A 21,836-nucleotide genomic window follows, 5' to 3' on the forward strand; every position below is an offset into this window, starting at 1 on the left:
CTGAGAAAAAGGGAGATGTAGGGAGAAGGTGTTTTTAACATTTGGTTTTATTTCTCATTATCCTGCTCTGATTTGATTGGTAATAAACTAATTTCCCCAAGTCTGTTTTGCCTGTAAGGGTAATTGGTGAATGATCTCTCTGTCCTTACCTTGACCCACAAGCTTTCATTATATTTTCCTTCCCCTGTCCAGCTGAGGAGGGGAGTGACTGACTGATTGTGGTGGGTGTCTGGTGCCCAGTCAGGGTCAGCACAGGTGACTGTTTTTTGGAAAGATCAAGGAGTTAAGTAGGTGGCAGAAAAAAAAAATCTCGTTGTCATCAGCATGTTCCCAGTGCTTCAAGAGTGAACTGTTGGAGGACGGTTTTCATTGATTTATTGAAGAAAATCTTCCTGGAAATGCTGCCACTTAAACCTTCGGGTAACTAGACCTAGATCTGGCAAAGCATTTAGCCATTTATTAAAATGTGAATAGCCTGGTGTTCTTCACCATTGAACTGCTTTGTGGCCATGAGCAGTCAGTGATGGAGGTGCCTTACAGACTGTCAGGGTATTTTTAAGGATTTGCTTTAGAGAGGCAAAATCTGTGTTGCATCTGGGAACTCAGCTGTAGGATAATTTCCTTGAGCAAACATTTTCCCACCTCAGATAATTCTTAAATTACCTGAATTGCTTTGTTCAGTGCTATGTGTTTGCCTTGAGTTCAGTGATAATTCCCAGATAATATGAATTTATGGAAGGCATATTTTTTGAAATATTTGTTGGAGAATGTCTTTACTTCAAACCATGCATTTCCCTTCCAACGCTATGTTTCCAGTTCTATCAGTGCATTTTTGCCAATGCAAAACATGTTTAAAAAAAGATTCCCTCTTCATAAGATGTTGACTCAACTTTTATGCTATTAATGTTCTTCTACTGCTTTTTTTTATCCTGCTGTCTCTGGTCTCTTCAGTTCTAAACAACCCACAAAAGCATGTTGTGTCTTGCTGTCCCTATTTCTCCCTTGTTGCTGCAGACTCTTCTACCTCCTTCCATGCTGGAATCTCATGTTTACCGCATTCTGATACTGCATCTCTGCCAATTTCTTTATAGCGTTTCCTATTTGTGTTTATATAACACAGACCTTGTATAACTTTTAAATTATTCTCATTTAATTGGTGTAAATGTGTTAAATTCTTTCCTGGTTCATTTTTGCTGCACCCCAAGTGATATAAGGGGATGTGAAGAGTTTGAGAATCTTGTAAATAAATTTTTGATGCTGTTGGTTGGTACTGTTCAGCCCAGCTGGCTTTAGCAACCTGTTAGTCCCTACGCAACTTGCTCATTAGATATTCTGCTTTTCATGCAATGGAGAAATCCTGCAGGGTCTCTTCCCTGACCTGCCTGCTCTCTGTAGAAGTTTGCTGCATTTTATTAACAATATTTCTATGGATGCAAGATACAGACTCAGATGGGCATTGCTAAATGAGACTAATGTGAGCAGAGACAGGAGCAGTATTTTGAACTAAAAAACTCAAAATTGTCTAAGTACTGCTCTGGGTTGTGTGTAAAATTTACCTTGAGGGTGGGAGGTTGTTTCTGCTTGCTCTGTCCCTGAGGTTTTAGGGCACGCAGTGGCCAGGGCAGCGGGTCTGTACCAACAGCACTGGAGATGTTCTTCTCTTACCAAAATGGGCTTTAAAAAACATACTCTATAGTGTGTGTGTGTGTGTGTGTGTGTGTAACCTTGTGTGCTGTTACCTTCATACCGATAAGCATCGTACGACTAAAATGAAAGCTCAGCAGTGCGTCACAGCATTAAAGAGATTGTGTAGAAGTTGCTGAGAATTAAATGATTTCCCTGTAACACTAGCCTGACAAAAGTGAAACTGTGAAGATGGTTCCCCAGTAGCCAGCGAATCTTTTCTCAAGTGACAAAACAACATGATTCTCTGCATGCTTTGAGTAACGTTCACTTTTGCCCTGTTAATATTTTTGTCTTCTCTCCTTTCTACCTCTAACAATAATTGATGACTACGGTGATAATTTTTAGTCTTGCCCATCCTTCCCACCCCAGCATGATTCTCCCAACCTTGATCCGAAGCCCAGGGAAGGCGTCAGAAAGTCTCACTTGCTCCTGTGTAGCTCTACTGTGCATCTTCCAAGTGTTGTATGTCTGCAGGCACTGTGCTCGGGTTAACAGACTCTGTATCCCAACTGTTCTGTTGAGCAGATACAAGTATTTGTAAGAAGCTTAAAATTATGCTGAGTGTACATTCAGTTTCTGGTGTCTGTCTAAAGAAGTGTAAAATATGTGGTCATGGGAATGTCTTGGTATAACCAAGTTTGGGTGCAGAGTGATGTGGGAGGTGGTTTGCTTATGCAGTCGGTGACTTAAGTGATGGTGAATAGGTTTTTGTTTGTTTTTCAAATAAATAAATTTGCCTTATTCTGTTTCCTTCAGAAGCTGTCATTACCAGTGTAGCTATTACAACATGCTGAGGCTGTTATTTTTTTTTCCTTAAGAGTCAAGAGATTGCTATTTCATTTCATTTTAATAATGTGACTTTTACCAGGGCGAGCAGGTTGTGAATTAGTTCTTCCTTACGTGCTGACATCAAACAAAGTCCCCATCTCAGAATTACCTATTAAAGAAAGCAGTTAAGTGAGTCAGACAACCAGATCTTAGGTGCTTCAGCATCCTACCAGAAGAGAATTATACATAAAGTATATTTAACAAGTTCTGCTATTTTGAATAATAATGAGTCTAATGAATTAATGGAATAAACATTTTTGTTGCTCTTAAGGGACAATTATGTTTGTAGAGCCTGAACTCTTGTTCTGCAGTTATCAAAACACGGTAGAATTGCTAATAAGTGTGTGTTGACAGTAAGTATCAATCAGGGTAAATGTAGTAAGATGCTTCGGTGCTGCTTGGCTAGGAGTTGGAAACCTACGGAATCCTGCTTCTCTTCATGGAGTGAATGTATCCTGTGCATTACTTTAAAAAAATCAGAAAAATTCTAGCAGCCTCTAAAAATCCTATGAAGATCCTATGTACAGATATGTGTGACTAGGGGTGAAACATCCCACAGCTTTCACAAGATCTGTTTTACTTTCTACAGATGCTTCAGGAAGCATAATCCTCTCTCACCCCTGAAGTCATACATCAGTGTCTCTTAATAACTGTGGGTATCACATGAACTTCTATATGCTTCTGTTCCAAATGCATAAACAGTCATTGCAGGGCAGAGACAGTCAAAATGATGCTTGTGTTACTTTTACTTCATATTTTGAAATCTTTCTTAGCAATGTGCTTGAGACTTCAAACTTGGCTTATTAAATGGAAGGAGAGAACCCAATGGAATATGTGGTTTTCATATCCTTACTGTATGTGCAAGAACACGTTTCATTGTTCTCTTTTTTTGGAGCAGAATAAAAGATTTTTCAATAAAGCTGAATTACATTTTTGTGCTCCATTTTATTGCAATGACGTGTATTTCAGTTGATGTAACTTCATATACTTGGTACTAGAGCAATGAGGCAAACACGCATATTAGCATAGGAAGGGAGAGGAAAATGCTTTTTTCAGGTGTCAGAATAGTCTCAGTTGATAATTTTAAACTTTCCTTCTATATGGCAAGCTGTAAAGAGGCAATAAAAAATTTGATCTGCAAGTTACACAGCTTTATATTTAAGTTGACTATTTTTTTTTCTTGTGTAGTCAGGTTTTTGTAATGTTTTTACCAAAATATTTTCAGTTTAGTTTCAGATTAGAGACTTTGCCTGGTAGAGTTATGTAGTAAAGTTGCTTGTTTCCTACTGGAATGGTAGCATTTCAGATGAAAGGAAATAAGAGTGGGGCATAATAAATAATAATAAACACAAATAAGAAATTAAAATATGTAGGCAAGAAAAAATAATTAAAACACTTTATTTCGGTGACCAGTTTGAGAAAATTGTAGATAAAGTGTTAAAAAGCTGATGCTGAGAAAGACAATCCATAGATCAGTAGATAAAATGCAGAAGTACTTTACATATGTTTCTACCCTTTTCTTTCAAACAAAACAATGGGATGTTGTCACCCCATGGAGTGCTGAAAAGCGAGTTCTGTTCTGACTCATCGCTTCTCAAAACCATTTTCTGTCCTGTTCTTATAGTCATTCTTTGTTTCCAGTTATATTTTATCTATTAAGACACTTCAGCGGGATAAGAGCCTCTGATTTCAGAGATACAAATTGATCTGTAAAAGTAAACAGTCTTTTCTATTATTTGCCTACCTTTTACAGTGTTTTATTTACCCTGTCAGTTTTCTGAGAACTTAATGTTCCTTCCCAATGATTTCACGTAAAAGCAAGTTTTGTTAGAGATACAGCCCTTCTTCCTAGTGTTATTGCTGTGAGGATACTGGCTTTATAAAAAGCCAACCCCAAAGCCCCAACCAGCAAACCCAAACACCCAACAAAACACAAACAACAATGAACAAAATAAAAACACATTAACAACAACAAAAAAAACCAACTACAAACACCAATAAAAAACCTAAACCAATCTGTCCTGATATTCCACCAAACAGGATTGGCTTTGACCTCTAATACTCTGAAAATGCTACAGAGATGCCTGATAATCAGAGCAGAATCTCATAAATAGAAAGTACTTTCCAAGGTCAGAGGTTTGGACTTCTTTGTATTGTAGAGAAGGGTATTACTATTTTGCATTATGATTTTTAATAATTATTTTCAAAGTGGTGCCAGACAATGCGTAAAAAGAATGTACAAGTATGTAAATGAGTTAAGATGATATTTCTGCAGCTGTGTGATTATTCTGGTACTTAAACCACTCTAGAAGGTAGGATGGAGAGGTTCTTGCTAATGAGTGAAAAATTATTCTTTCATTGTACTATGCCTCATATTCTTTATTTTCTGATGGATTCTGCCTTGCTTCTTGTTACCCAAAAAGCTATTCCCCTGGGACATCCATCTTCATCTGCAATCAATGATTAATATAATAACTCCTGCAGTACCACATTGCAGCAGATCACCCTGCAGAGCTGCGGTGGGTCCTGCTGGGTACCCGCGGGTTAACAGGGATGTGCTATTGGAGCCCCTCGGCACAGCCCGCGGGTCACATCCCTTCCCCAGCCGCTCCCAGCCCCATCCCATCCTGCTCCGGTGGTGTATTGTGATAAATAAACATACATGCTTAGAAAGGAGAGATAAACCAGTTTATCTTAATAACAGAAATGATAGGTATTGCATAAGATTTATGACCACTTGGTTGTGATTTAAGAGGGAAAAATTTGGTCTAAATTAATTTTATATGCAAAATAGATTGATTTTCCTGAAAATTTTTAAATCCAATTTGCATAGCCATTTTCATTCTAGTGTAGAATAGCATGTCTCCACTTTTGTGAAGTACCAGCTAGAAGACCCAGACTTACTGTGTGCATGAATACATAGACCCTGACATGTCTCCAAGGAAATTCTATTGGAAAGCTGAAAAAGAGCCCTTTTAGGAAACCTTCCTATAAACTTTATGTGCAGCAACAAAAAGTAATAGAAGAGTATATTATTGCAATAATAAATGTGTTTTTTCAAATGAAGTATTGAAATTCTAATCACTTCTGCTTAGTGTTCTGACTGCAACAGCTGTTGCTTTTCAATATTCAAAAATATGTTTTGAGAAATAGCTGCTGTTGGTCATCTCACAACTCCTATTCTGTTTGGTTATAAAGGCAGCCTTAGTTTAAAGACAGTGTGTGTTTGTATCCTTTACAAGATCATAAACAGACTTTTTAAAAACAATAGTCTTCTGTTTAGTTTTATTATAGAAAAAATATACAGTTTATTAATGGAAAAATCTTTCTTAGTGTAGAACCACAGTTTGTATAGAATGTTATATCTAGCTTAATTCAAGGATATAATGAGGCCATACTTTCTTGGATCTTGAGTTGCTATTTAGAGCGAACATTCATGTAAACTTATTATAAAATACTGCTGCTCTGCACTTTTGCATTTATGTATACTCGGCAGCATTTGTTTCCCCTCTTACGCAGCTTAAGAAGCTCAGAGAAGACCTGAAGCCAGAGCGCTGGGTCAATATACCACCGTGCAAAGCACGTGCCCTCGCCCGAGCCTGGTGGTGTTACAAGGGATTCTGCTGCAGGGAGGTGGCTGAGGGATTTCTTTTCTGTGTGAAAAGATACATACCCATTTTCTGAATAGCTGTGCTGTTAGCGTTATTTTACGGTTGGTTGGAGGAACTCAGTAGGATGTCGATGCTATTTTCATCAGAGCCTTCATGTCGGAAGAAACAGTGGTTTAAAGACCTATTTTTAAGTTATGCTTATGTCTCCTTTTTGGTTATCAAAATTAGGGTAGCACAAGCCTAGCACAAGAACAAAATTAGCCATAGGATCTGTTTAATTATGTTCTTGTAAATTAGTTCACTTCAGCCCTAATTCTGTCATCCTCGCTCATGTTGAACAGCTATTTCTTTTGCAACTGATTCACTGAAATTGCTGAACTTAGTTGCATACTAGGAGACTCTATATCAGGGTTTGAGAACTTGAAACTCCTGTGTATTTGTATGATATTTTCTGTTTTCTAATGTCCGTCTCACCTTTATTTTGCCAACAGATCTTGAAAACTCCAGGACCAAGATGAGAAGCGCGGTGTCGGTTCGAGAGGGGCAGGGAGTCGTGCTGCTCTGCGGGCCGCCCCCCCGGGCGGGAGGTAAGGGACCCTCCAGGCTTCGCGCTTCAACCAGAGCTCATAGACTGCAAACTGCAATATCTGCCTGGAAATACAAGAGAAAGAACGTTCAGAGAGAGTAGGAAAAACACTTGGTTTTCATGTATTCATGTAAATACAGAGAAAAAGAATACAAACCCAAAAGTGGTGGAGGGAAGTACTTAGGAGGATTTACTTTTATCTTGAAATGCCTTTCTAGCTCCTAGTAATTTCTGATCTTGATTGTATTTCCAGTAATTAACTGAGTATCTTCTGGAGTTAAATTCTGCCCAATTTCACAACTGCCAAGCCTTAGCGAATCTGGTTTTCTCTATGACTAGACAATTGGAAAGAATAGATTGTTGTCTTTAATTATGCTAGTATCTGCCTGTTTTCTTGTAATCAAGGCATTTGATAATGTAATGTAATGATGCTGGCATAACTTAAAACACTGCTGTCTCAAGGGGGATGAGAAAATGGGATATATGGATTCTTGGCTGGCCAAAAGTTGGAATTACATTTCATAATTCATTCTGCATCTTCAGTCTTCGGCTAACTGCTATTGAGCCTCAAGTAATATTTTGAAAGTAACTGCTTTTATTTGTTTTTCATTGATATGGAGTCTCATTATTGAGGGGCTGTGATGGTAAATATTAGATTTGACTGCAAGGACAAGGTAATACAAACTAAACATTCAATACCATAGTATAGGTATTGTGGCCTCTTAAATTTGGCAGAGTCCAAGCAGACACAGCTGTAAATTGGCAATTTTACAACTGTCTGAGCTTGCAGAATTTTTCTCTCTCTAAACTGATACATACTCTTAAATCATCTTTATAGCCTTACAACAGCTTTGTCTTTTCAGCTGCTGAGAAAATAGGTCATTCTCCTAGCTATCTATAAGAATTAGAATGATTAAATTTTGCTTCTATATGCGGTCTAAAGTCTGAATTATCCTGGCCATTCTCATACTTGCATCCTGTGCGTGGGTATAGAGCCAGAGGTGGTCACCAAACTGACTACAGCTCTGCACTGAGTCTTGCAATGTTTAAGTTTTAGGTGTTAAAGAGAAGGTGATACAAAATATACGCATATTGCTAAAAGCAGAGGTTCAAATCAACACGTGGAAGAGGTGAGAGTTGTTCTCAGTCAGCAGATGGGATGTGATTGACACCCCCCACACTAACTGTATTATTCATGCAGAAAAAGAGCTGAGACCTCCCTGGATTATCAAATGGAATTGAGAATTGGTACCAGAATTATTTTAAATCCTTGGATTTGTCTGAGAGTTGAAGGATTAACCATTACGTTTTTCGAGAGACATGGAGCAAGTTAGAAAAAGTCCTTCTTTCTTCAGTTAAATAAACCTACAGCATAGTGATGTAAAACATACAGTGCCTCTAGCTCTGGCGTGGTAGGATGCAGGTCGGTAAGTTTTAGATATAATATCTGTCCATTAAGCAGAAGTAGTTTGTCAGGAATTGTAGGGATGGTTTAGGAACAACTGACCTGGCCTGAGGGCTCTGAGGGCTGTTTAGCCCTTTCCAGATCAGTGATTTGATTATTTTTTATTTGTTTCTGTATTTGTTGCACTGAGATAATTTAGGACAACACTAATTATAAAAACTTCCTCAAACAGCTAGTTTTCTTTTCCCCCTTAGCCCCCAAATTATTGCTCTGTTGTGTTTTGCCACGTTGTGCAATTTTTAAGTTCTTGCTAGTTTGATGGGGATTTTCACTTATTTCTTCCATTCTCTGTTAGGAGCCTTCAAGAAGAGACTTGGTTAAATTGTGATGAGTATTCCTCCATACACAGCACTCCAGTTACAATAGAAACCAATGTTCATCCTAAAAGAAATACCAGTTGCTTCCCTTCTACAACTTGGCATATTTTTTTCTTTGCTTGTCTTAGCCATAGATATTTAAATAAGCAATATAAGTATGCCCTTTCAAGGCTGAGAAAATTATTCACACAGTTAACAGTACATTTGTCCTTTTGAAGTTTGCAGTTCCATTTCCATCATGGTATGAACATCTACCATTTAAACTAGCATTGAAACTCCATTGAACTTAGAGAGTAGAAACACGGAATCATTTTGGTGAGAAAAGACCTTAAAGGTCTTCAGGTCCAACCATTAACCTGGCACTGCCAAGTCCACATCTAAACAATGTCCCTAGTCACCACCTCTACACATCTTTTAAACACCTGTAGAGATGGTGACTCAACCATTTCCCTGGGCAGCCAAGATGACATTTTTCTTAATATCTAATCTCAACCTGCCCTGGCACAACTTGAGGCCATTTCTTCTTGTCCTATCTATCACGTGTTACTTGGGAGAAGAGACCAACTCCCTCCATGCCACAACCTCCTTTCAGGTAGTTGTAGACAGTGATAAGGTCTCCCCTCAGCCTCCTTTTCTCCAGGCTGAACAGCCCCAGTTCCCTCAGCCGTTCCCATCACACTTGTGCTCCAGACCCCTCACCAGCTCTGTTCCCTTCTCCGAACTCTCTCCAGCACCTCAGTGTCTTTCTTGTCGTGAAGGGCCCAAAACTGAACCCAGGATTAGAGGTGCAGCCTCACCAGTGCCCAGTACATGGGGACGGTCACTGCCCTGGTCTGGCTGGTCACACAAGTGCTGATACAAGCCAGGATGTTCTTGGCTTTCTTGGCCACCTGGGCACAGGCTGTCTCAGCTACTGTTGACCAACACTCCTGGGTCGTTGTCCACCAGGCAGCTTTCGAGCCCCTCTTCCCCAAGCCTTTGTACACTTCATAAACTTCACATGCACATGGTCTCATATGCTGAGCTTGTATTTTAGCTTCGTTTCCGTGATGGCTGTTGCTGTGCAGGGGAAGGAGGACAGTGCTCAATATTTCCAGTTGAGGACGCACAAATCAGTCTTGTATTTCTGTCATTAAACATAAGCTGTATCACAAACCACTCCAGTATTTTCTTTAGAATTAGTGTGTTTTTCCTTTTGGCATTCCTTTTTTTAGTACTCTTGTTCAAGAGTTACTTAATGAGAGATTCAGTAAATGACTGGTTTTGCATGTGAAGACTTACTACCAAATGTTTTACTAATTCAACTGGTTTTTATGTTAGATGTATTATAATTAAACAGTGATTTTTGGATAATGAATATGGTCATCTGTCATTGCTCTGGATGACCATACTTCCGTATATAATTTTAATTCTGTTACAGGGAACCTGTTAAAATAACCTGGTTTTTTTCCACAAATCAGTAAATCATATACCCTACATACTCAAAAGATAAAACAACATCTAAAATTGATTTACGTCGCTCTCCTGCTATCTTTTTCAGTTGTTAATAACCATTGAATTCTGCTGAACTCTCTACAGCTACTTTGACTTTTGCTGTGTTACTGTTACGTCTTTGATGATCTTAAAGGACTGTCAATATAACAAACATCTCAACATACCAAATTTATTACTGGACACACTTAACATGCAGCTGGTTAAAAAACATCCATGCGATGCTAATTTCTTTCCATTCTGCCAACAATGCAAAAGGCTAAACATATGGGCATCTAAAAATGATTTTTCTCTTCTATTGATTTTGTTCCAAAATTGGTATCTAAGGAGTGACAAAGCCCTGAATGAAACAAATCTGCAGGTTCCTTTAGGGTTTCACCTGCTGTTACTACTGCATGTGTTTCTTGAGTATCATGTAACTTGTTGTAAGATACTACTTCTGTTTGCTAGGTATTATGATTTGTGTGTGTTTCATGCAGTCAGTTTTACTAATCTGACATTGATTTCGGATTTCAGAAAGTGTTGCTGATTTATGAGATGTGTTCTGTTCTTCATGAGAGGAGAAAGCAATGAGGCATAGCCCTTTTATATTGTCTGTGCTAGTTTTCAGGACTGCTTTACACACAGAGAAAAATATTATTTTTGATGGTACAATTGAAGATTTTTCTTGATGGTTATTCAAACTGTTCAAGGAATTCAGGCCTGCCTGGAAAAACTAGGTATTAGTTTTATGATGGTGGATATACTCCCTGTTATCTTGTTAGTATGTGGAGTAAGACTGTAAACCACAAGAACTTAAGTAAATGGCAAGAATGTTGTGGAGCTGACAAGCTGTTTCTTGGAAATTGAAAGTAAATTCTACTTGTCTTATATTCATAATTTGCCTCAAGTTATATGTGTTCCTATTTTGTGCAAAATGGCAAGAATATTTCTACATAAATAAAGCTGCAGGAATGTCCTTCATGTTCCTATCATGCCCTGAAAATTGTATACTTAATTGATGAATGAGATCATATTTGAAGGATGGGGATCAACCTGTCTTATAGATTATTATTTTGAAGTTGTGATATTCTGGTTTAAAATTGTTAGATCGTGGAAAAATAGATACAAATTTTGTTGCTCACTGGTTGGTATGACAAATCATTCAGTGAATAATGTCATGTCAGTCACAAATTATTATTTAGACTTGCAGATTTTTGCTCATGTCTCTTGTATTGCCATTTGGAGACCTGCAAGTTCCAGTGAGACTGTGATTCAAGAATAACATGGCATGGAAAGTATTTCATATGCCAGAAATATTTTGATTCTTTGATTATTTCTTTTCTATGACTCTTGAATATGCTATTTTTTGGGAACTGTAAATTTAATCAATTTTACTCACTTGGCTTTGGAAACATTTAATACCCTTAAAACAAAGCAAAACCAAACTGACAGAACTCCAGAATATGGTATCTATTCTACTAGTCACAGTGGGATTTCGGGAGGTAGAAAGCATCCTGGTTTTGCACCTCTACTTTTTGCTTTTGTTACACATTCTGGATGACACTCGTCGGAGCCTGAGGAATAAATCATATTTGCAGTAGGCACATTATGAGATTTTTGCACAAAAATGCATTCTAAGGAGAATAGTACCTTGAATATTATAAAAGCAATGGCCTTCAAAGTGGTTCCATAGTGTTCTCAAGCTGTTTGCAATATGCCAAGGAGAAATGGTATTTTTATTTAAAAATATATTTTGCAATATTCCTACTGGTGTAATTGTCATCATCTTCACAAATTTCAGCTGACAGTTTGAAATCAAATGGTACCTGACAGATGCTTATATTTGTCCATATGAGAGACAATAATACTTGTTCACAGCTGGATTTTACAATGAATTGTGTTTGTCAGGGTATTATTTTCACCACCAGTAACAAACCAGTGCTACAGAGACACTCTGGTCTGCATTTTATCAAATGCTGTCTTTCTAAAGCACTTTTTCTTTTGATAAACCCGTGTTCCAGACTGAAGTAAACCAGACTAAAATTAGCATATCCTTATTTATATATTTGTGTAACATCTACAGCTACTTTACGGTATGTGTTTTTCAGCTAGTGTGGAGGCTATAACTGGCCTAAGAAACTTGTAGCAAATGATGCATTATTCCAGTTTGGGAAAGGGCAAACTGGACAAGCAAGATATCACTCTGAATTCTTACGGAACTATTTGTTGACTTCGTGTTACACATCAGTGACACTGAACATCTTAATATATTAATATTTCTATTTTATTTCTTAGATATTTGGTCTTCTATCCTTTTAATAAGTCTTAGTTCAAGAGAGATATCTAGATTGTGAAGGATAGCTTCATAGCCAGGTAGTCAGTAGAGCATAAAGCCCAGAGACATCGATTATCGGTAATATTAACTTGTGTAAATTTTGTACCACATCTTGAATACCCATTACAAAATTATTGTGGGAATATTATGGCTTTTTTTTGGTTTTTTAAGGAAGGATTCTAACCTTCACTCCTTCATATATATATAGTTAGGATTTTTTATAGTAGCATTCCCAATTGTACAAATCAGAAAACCAAAAGAAAAAAAAAATAATCATCTCAGTATTTTAAAGCTAGGTAATTATTTTCATTAGTGTGGTGAGAGAGCATGTCAGAACCCATAGCCTGTGTAGTGGGGGGCATAATTTCACCTAAAGCCCAAGGAGGAGTTTTAGTAAGATTGGATCAGCACCTGCTAGCTGCAGTAAATTTGATTTGCACTGAAGATGCACTAAGATTTTAGTACATGTAGTAGTAGCATATATAATGTGAGTTGTTGTGGAAGAGAGCAAAGATTAGAGCAGACTTTGATGAGACTAATACTGCATAAGTTTCCTCAGCAAAACATTTGTGGGTACTCCAGAAGACCTCGAAAGACTATGAGATATGCGCTTTGTTGCTGCTACCTGCTTTCACTAGCCTATTCCTGAACCTGAATAAACTGCAAGAGGCAGCAACATGCAACAAGGGTGTTTTAATGTGGTGATGGGGGTATTTGTTGGAAGAAGGGGGAGATGGAAAGAAAGAGAGAGAGGTTGGTTAGGAAGAACAAAACTGCAAGAAAAAAGTCCAGGTCAAGCCCTTTCCCTTAGCTAGTCCCAGGTATCTCACGTATGCCTTGGGGAATAAGAGGAAAAAATTGAAGAAAATAACTGTCTTTGGCCCACTACCAAGATTGTTTTTATCCCTGAATTGTTACTGTGGGGTTTGGCTTCTCCAGTTCTTTATTATCTTCTCTAGTAAAGTGTTTGAGTTTCTCTTTGGAAACAGGATAATTGATTAGGAAGAGGCAGGAGGGAGATGGCTGCAGTCCCAGCACACAGTCATAGCTGATCATTACAGTCTTAACGAGTACGGAAAGTAATTTTTTGTTTTTCACAGGGTTTTACCGAGTACCTTCTCCTAAATGAGTGCAAGACTACTAAATGAAGTTTGTCACTAATCATTGCTTCAGCCTTTAAAGATTAGTATAATATGTTCCTCTTAAAATTGACACTTGGCTATTTCCATTAGTTTCCCTTAGTTTATCTTCCTAATATTTAACATTAAGGAGAAATCACATGTATTTTAGTTGAGCAATAAACTAAACTATCATCTTTTTATCCTCAAAATTATTATAGTCAGGAAGCAATTTAAAATACTTTAAACTCTTGAAAAAGCACAATAGAGTTGCTAGAAATGATCAGAGCAATTAAATGTAAAGTTCTAGGGAGGTGATTACAAGAACAATTTGTCATTTGAAATGGATATTGCTAATGGGTATGTATTTAAATATTGCTTCCTAAAGCAGTTTCTTACTTTTCTGCATACTGCCAGAGTACGAACAATTTGATTGGAGCCAGTACACTTTGAATGACACAGCTAGTGTGAAACAATTAGCTCAGAAATGTGATAAAGAGAAATGAATCCATCATCTTGCACTGCTACAGGGGAAGCAAAATTGGGGTTTTTTAATTCAGCAGGGGAACCCAAAAGGGCATTATGTTAGACTTTCTCATTAGCATCTGGATTTCCTTTAGAGCATCAAGGAACATTTAAGCTGCCAGTTGAGGAGCACTTTCATATTACAAGGTCATGTTTGGTTTGAAGCTTAACACTTAGTTAGTGGTCAAATCCCACTCGTGACAGGACTGAGGGGGGGAAAAAGGCAGGAAGCAAGGCCATATTGCTGAGCATCTTTTTCAGTAGATAGGCTGTTTGGAAATGTACTTAACGTGAGTTTTTCGGTTATATTAATGAAGAAATAACTCTGCTGGTCTCAAACATCTGAATTTCCCAAGGCTGAGCTTACAAGTTTTTGTTTTAATTACGATGGTGTACTTTGCTTTTGATGCTACTTTGAAAGACTTAGAAAAACTCTACAAATTGTTGAGTATAGTGAAAGACAGACCTTCAGTGGGCAATTTTACATCAACGGAGCTTTGTCACCTGGGGCACCCATTCAAAGGTAACCAGCTGGTTTGTGTGGGCCAGTCGAAGGTTGTGCTGCAGGTGGGAGGGCAATAGGGAAAAATGTAATTCATGCTGCAACTATGCTTAAGGAATTACATTTTTTTTTTACATCACGCTAGCTCATTTCAAAATCAGAGAATGAGTGGACTCTTACCATATTCCATTTAAAAATGAAAATTAGGTGTTAGCCTGAAGTAGGAACCTTGCAATTTCAGCTAAAATATTTCAATATTCTCATTAAATGCGTGGATTGAAATTGCAAGATATTACATGGGTCTCTTGCACTGCTCTTATTGTTTTGGGTTATTCCATACCCACAAGTTGCATGCCTGATTACCTGCACAGCATGCTGAAAATTGATCTTTTATATTTTATCTACAAAATAATTCACCTTTTATGCCAGAAAGATTAATGGTATACATTAGTTTCAAATCAGAGTGTTTCCATTATACTCTGGAACAAAATTGGTTTCTCGGGGTATATTCTTAACTTTTTGTAGCTGGACTTGGATTCCTATAATGCAATATACATTTTGTATAAACAAAAATATCTTCAGCCAAAAGAAGAGAGTCATTCTGAAGAGTCTGGGGAAATTTCAGAAGCATTTCTAAGTCTCTAAACTTTTTTCTCCAAGTTGGGAAGATGTTACAACTATTTTAAGCAGATACTCACCTTACTTCTGGTGACCACAATTCAAGCTCTATTATAGAGGTTTATTTTGTAATTTTCATTATTTTTATATACAAAACAGTAAGAAAAAGTAAACTACCAACCTACAGTTTATAGGTAGACTGTTCTCTGAAGTGTGACTGCAGCTAAAGACTTTTACATTATTGGTATAGCTACTTGTACACAAACAATTCAGGATCCCTCTTGGAAATACAGTCTGAGTTTTCTTCTGTTTTTCCTGGCTGCAAATACTTAGGAGAGTTTCTCAGTTTATGGGCATTTAATGTGCTCAAGAATAGACCCTAAAACTCTGTAATTATGTACAATTTATTTCTAATAAAATTCTCAAGAGTTTATCACTGCCAAAACTATCATTTTGGATAGTGGCACCTGAAGACATAATACCCAGTTTATGTATATGTTAGAGGATCCCATACTGGAGTACATAAACACCTAGTCTTATGCCTATGGTGCATAAGATTTTTATTTGTTAAATGACCTTTAAAATTTGCCGAAACAATGAGAAAGATATGATTTATTTTGTGTCAGACAGAAAGTATTACCTCTTTGTTTTGGTTGGCTGAAGTCCAGCAGCACGAGTGGCCTTGCAGCTGTTTTGCTGGCTTGCCAAAGGGAGGATGGGCTACTTGAGGCAGTGAACTAAGTGAAATAAAGTGGCCGGAGTTTTCCCAAGTGAGAAAGGAAAAGCAAGGAAGGAGGAGTTTGAAGGTGGTACATGTAAGTTAAACTGCATTATATCCCCTGGGGACACTCACATCCACAGGTACACTGACCTAAACCTATAGTAGTGTAATCCTCTAAGGATTAAGCTGCACTGAACTAAGGACAGTTGATGTCTAGGTTGAGAGCATCCTCTGTGAGTTTAATGTACTTTACCTCACACAGATTAATTTCAGATCTTTAAGTAACATGTTTGCACTTTCCCGGGGTTCCCATGCAGACAGTGGTTACAGAGCTGTTCTCAGAACTGTTGACAAAGTGACATTTCTGTGTGTGACTGCCCCACCAAACCACCCCCAATTGCTCCATGTCTTTGCCATGAGAGCTTGCTCATCCAGAGCGATGCTCATCCACAAAGCAAGAGGCTTTTCTCCATTTTCTGTCATTTCTTCACAGTTTGAGCTGAAATCAGGCCAAATGATGAAGTAATTGGTTTCTTTCTTAATTATGGAACCCATCATTATCCTCTCAAAATCAGTGTTACTTTTCCATTACTTTTAACTCTAAGGTAGATGATTCAAAATAGCTGGTTGTTACAAATTTCCATGTCTTTAATTGCAGTTTCTGTCATTGCTAAATTTTCTCTGATTACTTTCTTGCAAACGATTTTTTTTAAAGCCATATACCATCCTGTGGGTTAGGCAGAGTGCCAGTTGAGGAGAGAAAATACCAGGATATTCCAGCTTCCTCTTGCATCTTTATTACAGAATGTTGTAAAATCTGAATTAGAGAATTGTATGAAATAATATAGATTTGGGTATCAATGACTGACATGAAACTACTTTTTTTAAAAAAAAAAAAACCAACACCCTATTGTTATATCACCTCGATATGCTCAAAATCAAGTATTTTCATTTCAGGATTATTTATGGAAACATCTGCTTCACTAATTGAAATCCACTCAGTTTTGAACATAAGTTTAAATCAGTTTCTGAACAATATTGTTCACATCATTTACTTTTGGCTGTTCTAGAAATCTCATTTAGGTGTGAATTACAGGGCTAGTGCATACATATGAGGTAGAAGTATAGAAGCAGTGGTCTCAAACAAAAGGAACTAGAGATAGTGGGGAATGAAGAGCAGAGATGACCTTCAGAATTTGTGCCTTTAGTGTGTAAAATAAACTTCACGAGTTATTATCCTTCTCCTTTCAGTCCTAGGTCTAGATGCCCTTTTTTGGTTGTTTTGCTACATGTTTTCTTTGCTGACTTCCTGCATTTGTTTATAGTTTTGGATTCCCACAACTACTGTTAGGTGTTTACAAGAAATAAAATTGCCCTGCTTTCATTCTGTGGTCTCCTACTGATGTGGTGCAGCCTCTCTTAGATGAAATGCATAATGTAATTAAAAGTAATATTTTTAAAGCATGTAAATGGCCTAACTTTGAACTCAATTAAAAACCACTAAATGTGTGGGGCTTACTCCTTGATGTTCCTTTAACAATATTAAACTTTTGTTACATAGGCCCTGATGGTACGTTTTTCAAGGCTCATAGATGGCAAGAAATGACAGTGGCATATATAGAATGATACTGATTTTATTGTTGAATTTAAAAATAATCTAATTTTTTAAATGACAAGCAGTTTTGTGAGCTATTTGTAATGGAACACTTAGATGCACAAAGCACCTAGAGCAGTATGAGCATGCTGAGTATGTTGTGGCTTGTAGACTGTGCAGTAAATAATAATCAAATAATGCAAAATAAAGAGAGAAGCCAACCAAGATGTAGTAAACCAAGAAAAATTGAGTAATAACTGTGATTTCCAATGCCTTATCCATGTACAGTTGCCAAATAAGGAAAAAAATGCATTGGAAAGCAAAGGCTAAGATCTCTGAGGAAGCCCAGGAGAGACATATTACTTCCATTTATAACAGAAAATCAACTGAAAACTTGTAATTGACAGAAAGGAAGTGAGTTTATGTCCCTTGAGGTGCCCTAGGATCAGCAACAGGCAAATCATGTAAACATAATAAATCACAGAACAAGTTGTTTAATATAATTTTTTTTTTTGAACATAAGAACACAGTTTTGTAAAGTACAATAAATATAAAATGAGATATTGGCTGTGGTGCACTGGTAAAGAAACATGGTTTTTAAGAGAGCTCTGTTTTTTAAGAGAGTCAATGAAAATATATGTTGAATGGGAAATTAGGTTTCCAGGAGTGCTTATTCATAGGCTGTTGAAGGAACCAATTAAACTGAAATAAGCTTTGCTTGGCTTTCGTAATCATAATGGCTGATTTTAAAGAGTTTACTCTTGACTTAACCAAATATAATAGGAATGAAATCAAGCTGCTCATTTTCCTGCAGCATATCCAGATCTGTCCATCTCGTTTGCATGTTTTGAATGTCTTTTTAATTTTTCTTTTTTAGAATAAAATAATATTTTGAACTAAGGAAAACAAGTAATTCAATAAACACTAGAAAGAATGAGGTCTGACTTCCCACACTTGTGTGTCTCATGGATGTCTTGAGTTTGATGTAGTATTGGAAATACAGATTATTTTTTTTCTTACTTTTCCTGAATTGATGCCCAATTAGGTCTACAGCCTTGTAGCCACTCTCTTCATCCTGCTGCTCTGTAGAAATGGAATCATGCATTATTTTCAGGACTCTACCATTTAGCAAGATCATAAAATCTTTGTTTTCAAAGAGGTCATAGTCCCCTTCAGACTCTTCAGGTGTACTCTTTCTCCTTTTGTAAATTTATTTTTAATTTCTTTTTCTCTCTGAAGTGACTGATAGATATTGGATAGTGCCAGAGCACAGCCGGAACGGTGCACAGCTGCCCTCACCATGCTGCACCTCAACAAGCCCTCCCAGTTCAGCAGCCAAACATTGACACCAACCTCTTGGTATTTTTGTTGGAAAATAGGAGAATAACAGTACAGAATATTTTTTTGTTGTTGACTGTATTCTTTGCCTTGTGTGTGAGACTCTTGTGGCACATCTCGAAAGTCTTGCTGAAGTCACGGTAGAGCACAGGGTTTTACTGCACTAACTACTCTGTCTTTTCTTGGTGAATTGGCCTTCCTGATCATAAATTAAATAACACCTCTCATGCTATGTAGGAAGGAACATATAGAGAAATTCATTGTTTCACCTGAGGAGACACACTGCAAGTCCAGAAGATGCCTGTTTTCAACAATAAACATTTCTAAATATGACAAAAGTTTAACACTTGAGATAAGTCGTGAGACTGTTAATTGTTCATACTCACCAGTCCCACAAAATTATATTAATGAGAGGAGTTAAATATTGATAGAAGAAAATTAAATGCAATTATGATAAGCCATTTCATTTTATGCCCTTTTTGCATTAGCCAGTCCATAAATATTTTAATAATTTCATTTATTTTATGTATTTTTCATCTGCACAATCTTACCTTGTGTTAAATAGTCCTGTTGGCTGAGCGTTTTTCTGGCTGCATGTTCGTGCTCAGCAGTGAGGATTATGAAAATGCCTGCTCTCCATTTCATGACTGCATCCAAATTTACGCACTTTCAAATTAAACCTGTGGAATAATAGATAATCTCCATTTTGTAAGGGCAGTGTAAATGCTACAAGATATTTTAACTTGAAGGCAGGTCAATCAAGCTATAATCGTCTCTAATTAGCACTTGTAGAAGCTGTAATCTTTTTATAAACTTTCAACTGAGTGGCACTTGGGTGAAAAATTATTTCTTGCCTGGAAAACCATTAAAAATGAATTTCCTCTTATTCTGTAGGATATGAATGACACAAGCACATGGCCTTGCACAGGAAGGGGCTTTTGCCAATTAAAATTGGACACACATAGCTCAGAATGGTGTTCAGAAAAAAACAAATTGTAATGCAGTTTTTGCCAAATCTCTTAGTTTATCTTTTGAATTGTGGTTTTCCTTTCAAGTGACCATAATGAATGGTAGTGAAGGCTACTTTGCCATTACATAGACATTTATTTAAAATCAATTATTTATGGATTTTTGTATGAAAAAAAGTAGTTTTGCTGTGTGGTGAGCCCTACTGGGAATTTATGCTGCTTTTGACATTCCTTTCACTTGCATATACCTGTGCTGTTCCTATCTGCTAAGTATCTAGCTGAGTTCTTAGGTAGCTACCGAATGAATAGTGTTGTCATTTTAGCAAAGTTTGGTCTCAGTTTTTGCTGTCTCCTACTCTTTCCATGCATATTAAGCCTGGGAAAAAAATAGTAGATCAAAAAATCACCTTTCCATAAAACACTTTGAATTCCTTTCACCTTTGTCTTCTGCTGGAGGAGATACGGCTTTGGTGAAAAAATGGTTGGGTTTGTATTTCTTTGGTTTGGCTTGTTTCTGGTACCTTTAAATTTGTTTCTTTCCCTCATTGCCTCTCTGGTATTGTTTGTTACATAATGCAACACTATTGTATATTCAATATTGTATTATATATAATAAATTGGTCTTTGAAGAAAAAAAAAGTGAAAAACCATGCCAAATATGTTTATTTCGCTTTTATTACCAATTAGATCTGTCATTTGCTTGGATCTTCAATGAGTATCCGTCATTTGTACAAGAGGACAGTCGTCGATTTGTGTCTCAAGAGACCGGTCACCTCTACATAGCCAAAGTCGATCCATCGGATGTAGGAAATTACACCTGCGTTGTGACCAGCACTGTGACCAACAGCCAGGTTCTTGGGTCGCCAACTCCTCTAGTGCTGCGCACGGATGGTATGACTTCCCTTCTGTACCATCCATAAATAACACATCTAGTCACCAGTGAACATTTCTGCCTCTTACAGTGTAACCTTTCATGCATTCTCAGGATATTCATTGCTTTATAAGAAGATAAACTATTTTGTGTTGCATGCTTCTCTTCCTCTCCTATATCTGACAGTGGTTTCACTGGGAGATTTCTATGCTTGTCTTTCTACATGGAGTGCAAGGGATTAATTTTGAATTTAATGTGATGTAATGCTAAAGAGAGATAAAAGGCTTTGAAAATTAAAAATTGCCTTTTTCAATTGTCTCATATAGGTGTGATGGGAGAATATGAACCCAAAATAGAAGTGCAGTTTCCTGAGACACTTCCTGCAGCTAAAGGCTCCACCGTGAAGCTGGAATGCTTTGCACTAGGAAAGTAAGTTTTTGACTTCTCCCGTTCTGAAAGTTTAAGCACATTAGGGTTCATCTGCACAAGAGATGAGGAGTTCTGGCAGTCGTTTTGGTCGTGTTTTCTGAAGACTGTATTTGAGCATCACAACTATTTCCTTGGAATAAGATAGAAAAGATTCTTGGAGTAATTTTTCATAGAATCATAGAATACCAGGTTGAAAGAGACCCCAAGGATCACCTGTTTTAGCCTTTATTGGCAAAAGTGCAGTCTAGACAAGATGGCCCAGCACCCTGTCCAGCTGAATCTTAAAAGTGTCCTATGTTGGGGTATCCACCACTACTCTGAGTATATTATTCCAATGACTGTTCACATTGTGAAAAATTTCTCTCTTGTGTCCAATCAGAATCTCCTCAGAAGTAACTTGTACCCATTACCCCTTATCTTTTCCATGTGACTCCTTGTAAAAAGGGAGTCTCCTCCTTCTTTGTAGCCGCCCTTTAAATACTGAAACATGGTGATGGGGTCTCCTCTTAGCCTTCTTCTCTCAAGGCTGAACAAGCCCAATTCTCTCAGCCTTTCCTCATGTGGCAGCATCCCAGTCCTTTGATCATCTTTGTGGCTCTTCCCTGGGCCTTCTCCAGCCTGTCCACATCTTTTTTGTACAGTGGGGACCAAAACTGAACACAGTACTCCAGGTGTGGCCTTGCAAGCGCTGCGTAGAGCGGGATAATGACTTGTCTCTGCTGGTGATGCTCATGTTGATGCGGCCCAGCATCCCATTGGATTTCTTTGCCACAGCACCATGCTGGTCTCTCACATGGAGCTCACTGTCCACCAGGAGCCCAGGTCCCCTTCCACAGAGCTGCTCCTGTGCT

The 21,836-nt window shown here is 37.6% G+C and overlaps 1 protein-coding gene across 1 annotated transcript in view; it reads left to right on the plus strand.

Annotated features, from left to right (window-relative positions):
* The window catches only part of LOC308043890 (contactin-3-like), a gene marked incomplete at both ends in the record, with an annotated part of 73,669 nt that overhangs the window by 21,273 nt on the left and 30,560 nt on the right, over positions 1–21,836 (plus strand). The window contains 3 exons of the mRNA XM_080350227.1: positions 6,617–6,712; positions 20,373–20,576; positions 20,883–20,985. Of these exons, the coding sequence (XP_080206353.1) occupies positions 6,617–6,712; positions 20,373–20,576; positions 20,883–20,985 (403 nt within the window). The remainder of the gene's footprint in view (positions 1–6,616; positions 6,713–20,372; positions 20,577–20,882; positions 20,986–21,836) is intronic.

The sequence above is a fragment of the Nesoenas mayeri genome (assembly GCF_963082525.1).
Source record: "Nesoenas mayeri genome assembly, chromosome: 10".
NCBI classification, from domain to species: Eukaryota; Metazoa; Chordata; class Aves; order Columbiformes; family Columbidae; genus Nesoenas; species Nesoenas mayeri.